We start from the raw sequence: 14796 nt of genomic DNA on the forward strand, positions 1-14796 counted from the left end.
CCTGCCTTCCGTACCCCCCCCGTCCTTGACCCTCCCTGCTCATCCGTCCTCCCCCACAGGCCGCTGGCTTGGGTGGGGGGACGCTTACCAGGGTATCACCTGTCCCCACATCCAGAGGCCAAAGTGCTGGGCCTGTCCCCGGGCAGTGTCCAGCTGTCCAGACCCAGAGCGGAGACGAGTCCAGGCCCTGGCGTGGGCTGGGCTTCCAGCTCTCAGCGGGCGCAGCCCCTTCCTGCACTGCCAGGGGTGGCGGGGGTGGGGTGGGTGCAGGCGGTGGCTCACAGGGTCCACCCTGTATCTTCCAAAAGGCGAGGCTAAGGCCAAGGACCCCCCACCGGGGGTCACAGCACATCTGCTCTGCCAGACATGGAACCCTGGGATAGCACAGCGGGAGTAGGGCCGACACTGCTCTGCCCAGCCAGAGACGGGAGGGTGTCCCTGTCACCGAGTGGGCCTGCCACAGGCATGGTGGCCCCGGTCTGTGCCCCCCCCACGTTGGCCTCCGGCCCCCCACCAGACTGTGCCCAGTCTCAGCTCTGGCCTGAGTCTCTGCCAAGTGTCCGCACCCCAGACGGAAGATGATGGCCAGCCCACAGAGCTTCCCCAGCTCACCCACCCCAGACAGGGCCCCAGACAGGCCCCCAGACCATGCCATGGCACAGGCGCTGACCAGAGGACCTGGGGCCCCCGTGGCAGGGCCACGCAGCCCCTGCGGCAGGTAGTGGGCGGAGGGCAGGCTGGGTGGCGGGCAGCAAGGCCCCGTGTGCTGCCGGCCCAGGAGCTCTGAAGCTGGCCCCAGGCTTGTTGGTCTTGGATGGTCTGGGGGAAGCCACGGGCGCCTGGGGTGAGCATGAAAGGGCTCTTTCATGGGCCTTCAGGGCAGTGACGCCGGACACAGCCAGGCAGGCAGGCAGCGGCACCTGACTGCGTAATGGTAATGGGGGGCATGGGGGTGGTTAGGGGGTCCTCACAGTCACCCCGGGCAGGCTGGGTTTAGAGGGGGTCGTCTGTACTCCCGTCCAGACCTCAGAAGGAGGGAGGCTCCAGCCCAGACCGTCTGCTGGGCAGGCCTGGGGGGCCATGACGCCGGAGACCCCAGGCACAGGCCTGCCTGTGGAGTGGGATCCCCTGGAGGGTCCTGCCAGGTCCCTTCACAGGAAGAATCCAGGAGGGGCTTGCAGCGTCCAGCACAACCAGGAGGGCGGGTCAGGGTCTGCTGGGCTCTGGGGGTGAGGTGGTAAACAGAAGGGGTCCCCCCTTCAGGAAAGCTCAGCCTGAGAGTGGGTCGCACTCCTGCCGTGCAAGAGGAAGAAACTCATCATCCTGGGCTGCAGTCCCTGAGGGCTTCCTGGAGGAAGGTCCTGTGTCTTTTCTCAGCAGGGTTGCACGCCAGGGAAGAGTGAGGACCCTGACCTCACACACCTGCCCTTACAGGAGATCTGCCCTGGCTGAGCCTCCCGGAGGTGGCCAGGGAAAGCATGGATGGGCCAGGTGTCAGACAGGGTCTCCTGGGGGAGGGGAGGCAGAGGCAAGAGGCCCAGGCCTGGTGGGGATTAAAGACCATATTTTCCACCCTGGGGAGCCTCCCAAGTTGCTTTCCCTCCCCTAGCAGCTCAGGATGTGGGTACCACCCTCTGCCCAGCCAGGCAGCCCAGGAGAAGCTGCCTGGTGAAGGGCGCCACCCAACCTGGGCCCAGAGCCCAGCCTCCCGCGCTGGGGCACTGCCCTTCCCTGAGGCAACCCGGCTGCCCCTCCCCAAGGGCTCTACCAGCCCGCTGGTGGGTGGGGACCTTAGGGAACAGAATCAGAGCCCATCGCCCCATGACGGCGCCCCGTGGACTGCCAGGTGCGGGGTCCCCAGCTGTGGGGGCTGCAGGCTGTTAGGGTACCGGCTACAGCCCAGAGCTGCGGCCCCAGGGAGGGGTGGGGAGGCCACACAGAGCAGCCCCTGGGAGTGAGCCTGGAAACACCAGCTGGGACAGCGTGCGGCTGCCCGGGTCACCTCTGCTGGGGCTCCAGAGGGGCAGGCGCGAGCTGTCCCCCGTGCGGGCCCCTGTAGTGCTGCGTTGAGGAGGCCATGTCCAGGTCCAGGTGAAAGTGGGCAGGGATCTGTTACCAATGTCTGTCAGGGCTGGGGCTGAGGATCCAGGAGGGGCCCACAGAGCCCTCCCCCCCAGACAGGTCTCTGGCCTTGTGTGCCAACTCCCCCAGACAAGGGGGCACAGCCCAGACAGCTGCGGGGCTTGGGGCTCAGTGGGGGCCTCTCCTTCTCAGACGCGCCCCCCCCAGTCCCCCACCAGGCTCTGGCGAGGATGGCAGCCTCCGGCCTCCTGCTCCTTCTGGGGCTGCCTGTGGGGGCCTGGCCCGGCCTGGGGCTGCCCCGACGGCCCTGCGTGCAGTGCTGCCATGCCGCCTGGCCCCCCGCCGCCCCCGGCCCCTACACCCCCCAGAGCGCTGGGGAGCCGGGGGTGCCGCTGCCCCGCGTGCGGCCCACCATAGACATCTCCATCCTCAAAGGTGAGTGTCTGCGGAGAGGCAGCCCCACCCCACCCGTTCCCACAGGGACACCCTGCACTGAGGGGGCAGGGAAGGGGGCCAGAGAGCCCTGACCTGGGCACCTGGGCCCCCGTGGGTGGCACACTGGTCACCCGCCTCTGGTGGCCTGGGCAGGGGGCTGGGGCAGAAGGCGGCCCGAGCCCCCACCCGCCCCGCAGCGGCCCCCCCAGGCCTAGTCTCCAGGGGAGGCTGGAGGGAGGCCCCGGGTCCCCGTGGATGAAAGCGAGCTCCAGGAGCCCTCGCCCGGGGGGGCTGGCTGGTAGCTGCACTCAACTGGGCTTGCCAACTTCCCAGCCTTTCGTCCTGCACAGCCCAGTGCAGGCCCGTCCTCTGCAGCTCTCCACCATCCCCACACCGCAGGCCGCTCAGGCCCCAGAACAGACACGGCCTTGGGGCGTGGCTTCTGCTGGCCCCATGTGACTGGACCCCACGCCCTGACCCGTGGCTCCCACTTGCCCCTGCAGGTGAGAAGGGTGAACCGGGGCTCAGAGGTCTCTCTGGCAGGAGCGGGAAGGAGGGCCCACTGGGCGCCCGTGGCCTCTCGGGCCGCAAGGGCCAGAAGGGGCAGGCGGGGCCGCCGGGCTCCCTTTGTCAGCGCGACTACGCGGCCTTCTCGGTGGGCCAGCGGGAGGGCCTGCACAGTGCCGACGGCTTCCAGGCCGTGCCCTTTGACACGGAGCTGGTGGACCCGGACGGGGCCTTCCACCTGGCGTCCGGCCGCTTCCTGTGCGCCGTGCCTGGCGTCTACTTCCTGAACCTCAACATGCACCCCTGGAACTACAAGGAGACCTATCTGCACATCACGGGGAACGGGCGGGCCGCTGCCGTGCTGTACGCGCAGCCCCGCGAGCGTGGCGTCCTGCAGACCCAGAGCCTGCTGCTGCCCCTGGCCACCGGCGACACCGTCTGGGTGCGCGTGTTCCAGCGGGACCGCGACAACGCCATCCACGGCGGGCACGGTGACCTCTATATCACCTTCAAAGGCCACCTGGTCAAGCCGGCCGCAGAGCTCTAGCCCCCACAAAGCCCGGCCCTCACGGCACGCCTTCCCCAGACACCGCCCAGCGCGACCTCACCCTGGAAGCTGAGGGGCCGCGCCAGCTCAGCCGGCAGTGTTTGAGCACCGACTGCGCGCAGTGATTGAGCGCCAGCTGCGTGCAGGCACTGAGCGGAGCGCCAGGGACACGGCCAGAGCAAGAGGACTTGGGGCCATCCCGGTGGGGGTGGACACAGACAGGGCGTTCACACTGAGACGTTCGGGGGGGAGACCTGTGGTGACGGGCACGTGCTGGGCAGGTGGGCTGCGGCGGGGCGGGCGGGCAGCTCCACGGCCATGGGGTTTGCCCTCGCGGTAGAGCCATCCACTCTGCTTATAAACATCTGATCCAGGCAGCAAGGTGGTGGAGATATTTGCGGAGCTCCTGCTGGCCGGACATCGGGGAGGCGGGCAGGGGCCATCCTGTAGACACTGCCCGCACAGAGCCCATTCGAGCAAGAAACATGCAGAACCCCAGGGGTGTACAAGGGCGGCCAAGGCCCCGAGACAGGGCGGCGTCAGGCAGAGTTGGGGGGAGAGTCTTGTCCTTGGGGTGAACACAGGCCCTCACTCTGTGGGCCAGTTCTTGCAGACTCCCAGCATCCCCTCCTCTGTCTGGATGGCGGAGCAAGATTGCACCTCGATGTGTGCCCAGAGTCCGGGGGAGCCCCAGACACCCCAGTGTCACCACATACTCTGATGTGGCTGAAGTTGGGGCCTGGCGGAAACGGAGCGTCGTGCAGGCTGCTTGCCTCCCCCCTGCAGGCAGGGGTGTAGCTGGGGGGTGGCTTGTTCACTCCACAGCAGGGCTCCATCTACCCCCCCCCATTGGAACCATGGGGCTGCCCCTCCCAGGCCACAGGGAGTCTGTTCCTTTCCTGGCTTGTGCCCCCCGGCCTGGGCCTTCTGCCCAGCCCCTCCTGTGGCCCCATCACTGGCGCCTCGTCCCTGGGCCTCCCCCGCATCTCCTCCTGAGCGAGGGTCCTGGGCAAAGAGGCCACAGAGGCCGTGGCAAGAGCAGTGTCTGGCAGCAGCAGAACCCCACAAGCTGGATGAAATCCCAGGCTGTGGCCAGGAGGCTGGAGTGGCAGGCGGGCTGCACCGGGCAGGAGATGTCGGAGCCTTCCAGAGGGCAGGTCCAGAGGCCATCGGCCAGGGCACGGAGGACGCAGAGGAGGCCTCTGGAAGCCCCGGAGCCCTCTGCCCTGTGGACGCACCAGGAACAGCCTCCTACGGGCCTGGCCTGGCCTGGGGCCTCATGGGTGCTGCCATATGTGGGGTTCCCTCATCCTCATTCACCCCGGGACCCCCAAAGAGCACCCACCTGGTCCTGGCAGACCCCCGGGAAGGTGGGGCTGAGCCTGGAGAAGGGGGGGGTCAACAGAGACCATTCCCAGATACACAGACAGGGGTTCCTCCTGTCCCTGGACAGAGGGCCGTGCCTTTGACAGGTGGAGAAACTGAGGCCCAGCAGGAGTGTATAGAACCCCCAAGTGTGTATGGTGCAGGGAGCTGGCCCTCCTTGGGCTGGGCTGTCCCCCACTATGGCCCCAGACAGAGGAAGAGGGTCTCACTGGGGAGGGGCTGCTGGGACCCCCTTTATTGTCCACACGGGGCCTATCTGCAGGGGGAGGGCTCCCTGCTAGCAGCCCACCCCCCGTGGCCGTATCCTGAAACTTCCTGTGCAGTGGGTCCTGCCCCGCGTGTGTCCTGGGGCCCCAGGTATGAGACCCTCACACCTGCAGGTCCTACAGCCCATCCTGGCCCGTGGGGTATCCCATAAGGAAGCTGAGACCCTTGGGCGTGGGTTCCCGTCACTCTGAAGTGCCAGCCCCAGTCCCCGCACCGGGTCCGTGTTCACCCCAAACAGGGCCCTGACCTGGGGAAGTCATTGACTAGGAGGTCAACATGGGCAGGGCTCTGTATCCCAGGATGCCGAGCATCGGGGGGGCTCAGAAATGACCCCGTCCCCCGGAACACGGCCGCCCAAGCAGGCCCTGCTGGTGTACACGGCAGCCACAGCCCAGGACGTGGGGCGGGGGGCCAGGATGGGGTCACAGGCCGGGGAAGCTGCGGTCCCACTAGATGCAGAAGGGGGCAGGGAGAACTATGGGAAGCAGAGACCCTGGGCCCCCTGCCCCACGATGCCCAGCTGGACCCTCGGACTGCATTTTGGCCTCTGGCCTGTGTCCTTCTATGGCTGCGGTAGCAGGTCACAGCCAGGGCGGCGGTAATGGGCAGGGACCTCAGGAGCAGCTCCAGAGCACCGGGGGTCTGGTGGCAGAGAGGGCTCGGCGGTAGGGACCAAGCTGCCCCAACGGGAAAGGGCCCCTGTGAGAGGACTGCCAGGACCTGGCCTCCCCCCCCCTCCTCCCAGAGGCAGGACCCCTAGGCCCCAGCGTGCAGCAGGCCAGGTGGGCCGGAGGGAAGCCTCTGTCTTCCCAGCTTGCTGTGTGGCCTCAACTCCCACATTCAGCGGCAGGTGGGTGATGAGGGCCTCGGTCAGGCCCCCAGAGCAGCCATGGCCGAAAGGGGCCCGGGTCCAGGGTGGTCTGCTGACCTGGTGGCCACTCCTAACCTCACGGCGTGAATCCAGCTGTTGACGGAGCCCGGAGAGCAAGGCGCGGGGACAGGGTGTCAGAGCCTCTGGGGATGAGCCCTGGCACCAGCTGCCGACCCAGGAGGCCAGGGCCGCTCAGGCCATAAAGGGTGGCTGATAGCCCCCAGGTGCTGAGGCCACCACGTGCTCTGAAAACCACAAGAGGGGGCATGCTTCAGGGCCCTCGGGGTGGGGGAGGACAGCCAGTGGACACTGCTGGGGGTCCGGGACAAAATGCCAGCATCCCCCCACACACACATACACCCTCCAGGTTCATTTATTTAATAAAAAGGAACGACTGAGACCCAAGCTACAGTCACCACCTGCAATGTGACCAGGCCGAGAGGAGCAGCTGAGTGCCCGGGTAGGAGGCCAGGGCTGCCCCTAGCACCTGGGAAGCCAGAGAGGAAACGAGCCGGACTGGAACAGCCAGCGTGAGGCAGCGGCCGTGTGCACATGGCATAACCAGGACTGTGCGCGCCATGAGGGGGACACTGCAGACAGCACGGCCCTGCCACGTGCCCCCGGGGGGGGACTCCAGTCGGGAGCCAAGTACCCTTAGAAGTCTGTCAGTTTAGTGGATTCCAATAAAACAGCCCTTTAAAAAATCTAGGTGAAATTCATATAACTTAAAATTGACCATTTTAAAGTGAACAATTCAGTGGGATTTAGCACATTCAGAGCAACCAATCTCTCCATCTAGTTCTAGAACTTTCTCGTCCCCCCAGAGAGACCCTGGCCCCCCCTGCCTCCCCCCATTGCATTGTGTCCCTGGATCTGCCTCTTCTGTGCATTTCATAGAGATGGAATCCCATGCCGTGCGGCTCTTGCACGTGGCTTCCATCTCTGAGCGTCATCCCCCAGCTGGGTCCACGCTGGAGCACATGTCAGGGTTTCATTCCTCTTGGTGGCTGACCCCCGCCCCGTCCCGATGTATGGATGGACCACGGTGTGTCCGTGGGAGCGTTGGTGGGCTCTCGTGGACAGCGCCATCATGAACGTTTGTCTACAAAACCCCCTTTTTTAGTTTTGTAGAATAATGCTGGACACAACCTGGAAAAGTGAATAGACAGGATTCTAGAGCATTCTGACCCAGCCTGGGAGACACTGAAGCCAAGCCTGAAGATGAGGGAGCGAACGCCGTGGCGAGACCGAGGGCACCCCGAGGACGAGGGTGGCCGGTGCTCCAGCGAGGCAGGAGGCCGTGACGCCCCCATGTCACGTGCATCCTACGTGCTAATGCACATTCCAGTGGAGTAAAAGGGTCGCCAGCAAAAACGTGGGGTGCACCCTGCCACAGTGGCATCACCCACAACAGCTAAAACGGGGGAGCCACGCAGGTTATCCGTCGATGATGAACGGAGAAAACGTGGCCCATCCACACAATGGAACGTTACTCAAGACACGCCAGCACGTGCCGCGCCAGGGGTGGGCCTTGAAGACACGGCGCTCAGGCAGAGAAGCCTGTCGCAGGAAGACAAACACGGCAGGATTCCACTTCTCGAGGCCCCTCGCGCAGTCAGATCCCTGGAGACAGCAGGGAGATGGAGGTCACAGGGGCCGGGGGCGGGCGGGGAGTCAGCGTTTCACGGGGACGGAGCTTCAGTTTGGGAAGATGGACAGCGGTCGCGGTCCCACAACAGCGCGAAAGTGCTGAAGGCCCCTGAGCTGGCCCCTGACGGTGGTGACGGTGGCAGACTTTCTATTATGTGTGTTTTGCCACAATTAAAAACATGTGAGAATATTTCGCAGGTCTGTAGATGGGGAAAGACTTCTCAATGCAAAGACCAAAGTGGGAGCATTTCCCAAGTAGCCGAGTGACAGGCTAACCCTGTAAAATTAGCAAACATCAAGCCTGAAACCCAAACGCAGGGCACACAGTCGTGTGAGACCGGAGAAGGGGCACGATTCCTCAGTGTGGGAAGGAGTGAGACCCATCCCGGCCCCGGGCAGTCTGTGTCCACACACTTTCCTTCACAAGCTGCCTAGTCACGTCACCCGTGCCCCTCAGGGGACCCAGGCGGACGCTGCAGTGTGGCCGGCCCCAGCAGGGTGGCCCCAGAGGACATGAGGACAGACCCTCCGTGCACAGGGCCCGTGAGGCCACAGCCAGGGCTCAGGCTCAGGAGGCCCCAGGCAACGGCAGCCTCTCTCCTGTGACCCCCATCCCCTACCCCACTGAGCCACCAGCCACGGGGTGGACCCCTGCCTGGCTCCAGGGACCCCTCGGTATGACCGCTGGGCACTGAGCTAGGAGGGAGGGAGAAGACCCCAGAGCACAGGCTGGGTACCATGTGGGCGGGCGTGGGGTAAGGCCCCCAACCTAGCCAGAGCCCCCTTCATTCAATGTCCTCGTAGGCATTCAACACACACCCTTCAGGAGCCCGGATGGCACTGGCCAGCCCGGACAGAACAGTGTGCTTGGCTGCGGGGGGGGGGGGGAGTGTCCAGGTTGGGGACCGCCCCCTCCGGCCAGGGTGAGAGAGAGGGTCCCAGGCTCAGCTGTCTTTCCAGGTCCCATGCCCTTGACATCTGAGGTACGCAGATGCCCTGAGAAGGGACCACTGGAGACCCAAATCTCAACACCCATCGCCCTGACACCCCCAAAGCCCATCGCAGCTCTCTGGGCCCCCCACTTTCCTGCGGGAAGTCCTTCTTGGTGTCTAGCCATGGTCTGCCCATCCTCCTGCCTCAAGACACCTGGAGGGGTGGGGACCTTTCTGACCCCACCCAGGGCACCCCAACGTCGATCTTGCTGCTAGGGACTTGCCTGGGAGGAGCTGCTGCCAGCCGGGGCCAGGGCCATAGTGGCCAGCCTCAGTTTCCCTCACTGTGGGGATACCTCTCCCACCCCCGGCCCCACCCTGCCAGGCAAACAGACCCCTCCCGCCTCTGCCCTCCCATCCCGGAGGCAGCCTCACCCTGCCCCTGCAGGCCGGATTTCCTGGGCAAGGTCACTCTGGGAGCCCCTGGAGCCCAGCGGCCAATAAAATGCATCGATGCGGAGAGAGAGCCCATAAAGCAGGTCACCCCCCTGGAGCATGTTTGCTCTGGGCCGCCCCACCCCCACGCAGGGCCTGGGGACACGGGGCTTCCGTGGTCCCCGCAGCCGTCCCCAGCCTGTGCTGGGTGTGGGAGGGCTGTGTCCCCAGGCCTCCTGAGCCCACCCCAGCTCCCGCCCCCCCCCACAGGCTTTCAGGGGTGCCTGGGTCCTCTTGCTTCCTGCTCACGGCCCCACCCCCACCCAGCGTCAGGGACTGTCCACACCGGCCAAGCCTGGCTCCCAGCAACCACCCAGAGCCAGGGTCCCAGGGCTGCCCGGGATCTCCAGGGACGTCCCATGCACGCACGCTCAAACAGACACACGCCCCCACGCACATACACACGCACGCTCACACCCCACTCGGCAGGATCTGGCGAGGGCGCTGCTGGCGTCTGCAGCATGAGCGCGGGTGCACACACACGAGCGCCGGCGCTCTGGGCTGCTGTGGCCCTGGGGAGGCAGCTCACGATGTCAAATCAATTGGGAGAAATTGATTTGGGCAGAGATTTCCGAGCCATCTGCTCGCTCCCCAAAGCCAATCTGAGTGGCTGCACTTTGCATCCAAATCCCAGGGGAGGTCTACCTAAGCAGCAGGCCGAACGAGCCTCAGTTTCTCCCGGAGTGCTGTCCCTCTCCCTGGGTGCTGGCCCCTGGGTGGGGGGAGGGTGAGGGTCTGGTTGCCAGCCAGGCTTTGTGGGTCCCACCTGCAGGGGAGCTGCCCCAGCCCCCAGGAACGGAGCACGGGAGCAGTGGAGACAGTCAGCCCCCACACGCCCAGGACAGGGGTCCCCAAGGAGCCTCGCGCTGCCCACGCCCACGGGCCCTGGAAGGACCAGACGCCCCCTGCATCCTCTGAGACAGCATCCTGATGCCACCTCCCAGACAGCCCACCTGGCTGCCCCAGGGCAGCCCCCGGGGAAACACCTGGCTCCTCTTTAGACCCTGCTTATTTGCACTGTCCCTGTTATCACCGGAGTGCCCCGGCTCCCACGTCCAGCGAGCGCTTGCCCACCCCCATCCCAGCCTCCTCTGACCCACGAGCTCTGATCTGCACCAGCTTCGATCGGCTCCAGGGACAATATTTGCTTTGGGAAAGAGTCAAACATTTATTCTCTAATTTATTCAGGAGATCGGGTTGTCAAACACAAGCGTCCTCGTTACACGATCGTATTTCCAGGCCTTGGCCTCTGTCCAGGGTCAGTGCAGGCCCAGGCCGCGCTGGCCAGGCCTTTCCCCTGCCCGGCATGCACCTGCTCCCTGTCCCCTCCTGGGGGTCGGAGGTCCTGCTCCAGGCAGACCCAGGAGCGTGAGCCAGGGTGGCACCAGGCACGGCTGTCTAGATGGGGGGGGGTATGTAGGCCGAGTGAGCCCCCACATTCTCGTCCTTCTCCTTCCAGCCTTGGGCAGAGGCCCAAGGCACATGGGACCCCAGCAAATCTCGGGCTGGCTTCTTCTCTAGGACCCCACTACAGGCCAGGGGCGGTGGGAGGGGGTGGCGCTCCCGGGGGTGGATGAGACGGTTCTCGTCTGGGGACCGAAGAATCCCTCAGGGGCCTGGCATTTGCTGGCATTTGCACACACCCACACGGTGCTCCTTCCAAGTGGCTGCTGTTTGCGTTAGGAGATGCTCCCCCCCACGGCAATCTCGGTAGTTCTCGTCTGCTCTTGTCCCCCGCCCTCTCCACGCCAGAGCCCCCGACAAAGCAGAAGAGATAGTTGTGGGTGCCTGCCCCCTCCCCAGGACGGCCTCTCCGATGCCTTGGGGACCCAGAAGGCTGGGGGGCCGACTCTCTACCCCCAATTCAGCCACACTTTGCTAGCCGCTTTCCCAACCGCCTCCCACCATGGAGCCAACCATGACTGTGGCCAGCCAGTGGCTGGGGGGTGGGCAGCGGGGGGATCCCAAAGGCAACAACAGAGCTCTGTAGTCCCAGACGTCCCCTCTGGGGTCCCAGCCTGCCCCAGTGGGCCGTGCACCACTTCCCCCCTTTATCTGCCACCCCCAGAGTCAACAGTTTCTGGTCCAGGGAGCCCAGCACATCCAGCTGTCTTTAATTTCGCAGACTCACACTCAACTGGGCCAGGTGACACAGGACTGATGTGAGAAGGCACGGGGGACCAGACAGCAGAGGCAAGCGCTCCCCAGCTGACACCGGTGGTCATCCCCAGCCTGGCAGGCTGGCACAGGCCAGGGGCAGGATAAGAAGGTCGAGATGCCCCGAGCACTGCCCGGGACACCTGGCCTCTCCCACCCACTCCCTTGCATCCTCCACGGCGAGAGCAGCTCATCACTGCAGGACCAGGCACGGCCTCGCCCCAGACCGCCGGTCTTCACACCATGCAGAGAATCCAGGCCATTGCAGGGCGCACCTCAGCAGGCCTCTGAATGGTGGCGGAAGGCTCTGCCCGGCAGGGAATCCAGACGCCACCGGGAGCCACCCGCCCGCGGCCCTCACAGCCGGCTGGTCTGCATGACCCCGTTGGCCTCGGAGCCGCGCACGGGCAGCGTGGCCTCCTGCAGCCGGCTGCCCTTGTCGGGCTGTGGTTCCGTGGCATCTGCGTCCTCTGCACCGTGGCCCTTGCGGAGGCACAGAACCTTCCGGAAGCTCTGGCGGAAGTTGTCGGAGAGGAAGCCGTAGAGCACAGGGTTGGCGCAGCTGTTGGCGTAGGACAGGATGACCACGAAGAAGTAGGCGCCGGCGGAGGCGGGCTCCTCGGGCAGGACGAAGGCCAGGTTGACGATGTTGACGATGAAGAAGGGCAGCCAGCAGCCCACGAACACCACCACCACCACCACCACCATGCGGGTCACCTTGCGCTCGGAGCGCCGCCGCGAGGCGCCCACGCGCACGCCCGACGCCTTCACCTTGACCACGATGAGCAGATAGCAGAGGCAGATGACCAGCAGCGGCCCGAAGAAGCCCAGCACGGATGTGTAGATGATGAACACGGCGCCCCACAGGCCCACGGGCTCCGGCCAGCTGAGGTTGCAGGTGTTCCAGCCCTCCTGGATGTCCGCAAAGACCACCAGCGGCAGGGACATGAGCAGCGAGAAGGCCCAGACTGCGGCGCTGGCCAGCTTGGCCACCCTGGGGCGGCGCCAGCGCGTGGAGCGGATGGGGTGCACGACGGCCAGGTAGCGGTCCACGCTCATGACGGTCAGGCAGAAGATGCTGGTGAACTGGTTGATGCCGTCCAACGTCATGACCAGGCGGCACAGGACGGGGCCGAAGGGCCAGTAGGAGACGGCGTTCTGCGTGGCCAGGAAGGGCAGCCCCAGCATGAGCAGCACGTCAGCCACGGCCAGGTTGAGGATGTAGATGTTGGTCACGGTCTTCATCTTGGCGTGGCGCAGCACCACGTAGATGACCAGGGCATTGCCGCCCAGCCCCACCGCGCACACCAGCAGGTACAGCACGGGCACCACGACCGCGCGGGCCCCCGGCGAGGGCGCCAGCCCCGCCAGCGTCCCGTTCTCACCGCCCGCGCTGGTGGCCGCTGAGGAGGTGTTCCAGCCGGCCAGCGTGGGGGCCGGGAACAGAGGCTCCATCGCGGCCACGGAGGGCCGGGCAGGGCGAGCGCGAGCAGGGCACGTCCTCTCTGCAGAGAAAAGGGAGGGCGGCAGAGCGATTAACGGGCCAGGGTGCTTCCTCCCCGGGGCCCCGCCTGCCCGGGAGGCACGGGATCACCCCACGGCGGGTAAACATTATTACTCATGTCCAACTCGGCCAGGAGTCACATTAAGCAAATTGTTTGGAAAACCAGCCCAGAGAGGAAGGACAGAGGGACAGCACGGTATCATCTGTTCATACCCCGACAGCTTCCAGAGACCTGACCGTCCCTACAGCCCCGTCTGCCCCAGGACAGCCTGCCGCGTGGCCGCCACCTTGCTCGTCTGCTCGGGCCTCAGGGTGCCTAGGGGTGGCCTCACCGCCCCCATCTCACCTGCAAGGACAGAGGATGGCACAGGAGAAGTGGAGAGGGACGGGCGCGGTGATAGGATGACCGGGACAGCAGCCGGGCATGCTGCGCCCCTCACACCCACCCACCCAAAGCCGGCTGGAAGTGCAGTTACACCCACCGAGCCCCACTCTCCTGGGCAACCCCTAGAGCCATCGGGAGGGTGCCAGGCCTTTGCATGGCCGAGGAGCCAGACCTCAGGCCACAGACGCTCTGCCAGCATCCCCCAGGCTCCCAGGAACACCGTCCCCTCGGGGGCCCCCGCAGAGCCCACAGACTGGCCAGAGGAGTCGGTGTCCTGGACCCCAGAGCTGCTGCTGCAGCAGGAAGTGTCTGGGCCACAGAGATGATGCAGGACACTGCTTCGGGGGGCCGTCATCAGAGGGGCAAGAGACGCACTCCAGGCATGCGCTCTGGGGCTGGTCCGTCACCTCCACGGCCACAGATGGCGGCATCTCTTAAGGCCCAGGCACAGGGCATGGAGCGGACACGGGCAGATGAGGTCCTCCACACAGGCCGTAAGCCAGTGAGCACACAGAACACACGCATGACCCCAGCCCACGCCACTGACCCAGAGGAAGTGCACGTGTGTGAGTGGGGGCCAGCCGTGGGGCGGGGCATGCATGGGGCTCTGGAGAGAGAGAGCAAAACACGTTACCATCCTCAGTTCGAGGTCATGGACACACGTCTCCTTATACAGTTCTTGTACCATTCTGTATGTTTGAGGGGCTCATAAAAACCATGATGCCCAAGAGAAGATACACATCTGCACTGACAGGAGGGAGAGGGCAGGGGGCACTGGTGCCGGCCGCCCCGGCGGGCCACGTCGCACAGGGGGCCGGGGCTGGCAGGGGGCCCCAGCCAGGGCCACTGTGGCCCAGAGGCCCTCCAGAGCCCCGCCCCGCCGGCCCGCAGCGCCCCGAGTCCTGTCAGAGCGGGGCACGCCCCCACACTCAAGACAAGCAGGGAGCATAGTGACCGTGTCAGAAAGGAGCCCTCAGCTCCCTCGGGGCAGACATGCTCGAACCTCCAAGTTCACTGGGCTAACCGCCGCTAGGAAGGGGGCCCTAGAAAATCAGCAGTGGGGAGATGGGTCGGGGGATTCATTTCCGACGGAATAAAAGTAATAGGTGGTTACAAGTATATTTAAGATCTATTTAAATAAACACGTGTAGGATTCTCAATAAGGCATGGATAAAAATATTATGATACAAATTTGGCTCCTGTGTAAGAAGTAAAATGAACAAGAGTGTGTTTGAAAGTTACAACTCTTGGGTGTGAAAAATCATTTGGACTCGAAAAAAAAATCCACAAAAGTCAGAACTCACTCAGGTCTGGATATAGCTGAAGAGAGAATCGGGGAATGGGAGCGGGGCTGAGGGACCCCCTGGGAGTGCGGCAGGCTGACGAGGGGGTACGGGCTTCGGCGGGCGCCAGGTGGGGCTCACGGAGCAGCCACAGACGCGGGTACTGCCAGAGAGCTCAAAGCTGCCCCAGGGACGAGCACAGATCAAACAGCGTCAGGGTCCACCCACAGAATATCACGGGCGCAGAGAAAATCCTACAGAATGGCAGCCAGGAGACAAGACAGAAACCCGGGGG

General features: G+C 64.9%; 2 protein-coding genes across 2 annotated transcripts; one reads left to right on the plus strand and one right to left on the minus strand.

The window, feature by feature from the left end:
• The first annotated feature begins 2312 nt into the window (after nucleotides 1–2312).
• C1QTNF8 (C1q and TNF related 8) lies at nucleotides 2313–3571 on the plus strand. Its single transcript, XM_034669515.1, has 2 exons — nucleotides 2313–2517; nucleotides 3021–3571. Exons 1-2 carry the CDS (start codon nucleotides 2313–2315, stop codon nucleotides 3569–3571), a joined length of 756 nt encoding a protein of 251 aa, XP_034525406.1.
• A 6800-nt stretch (nucleotides 3572–10371) lies between these two features.
• SSTR5 (somatostatin receptor 5) lies at nucleotides 10372–12784 on the minus strand. Its single transcript, XM_002920174.4, has one exon. It carries the CDS (start codon nucleotides 12782–12784, stop codon nucleotides 11687–11689), a length of 1098 nt encoding a protein of 365 aa, XP_002920220.1. The 3' UTR covers nucleotides 10372–11686.
• Between the last annotated feature and the right edge of the window lie 2012 nt (nucleotides 12785–14796).

This window comes from Ailuropoda melanoleuca, chromosome 10, assembly GCF_002007445.2.
Source record: "Ailuropoda melanoleuca isolate Jingjing chromosome 10, ASM200744v2, whole genome shotgun sequence".
Classification (NCBI taxonomy): Eukaryota; Metazoa; Chordata; class Mammalia; order Carnivora; family Ursidae; genus Ailuropoda; species Ailuropoda melanoleuca.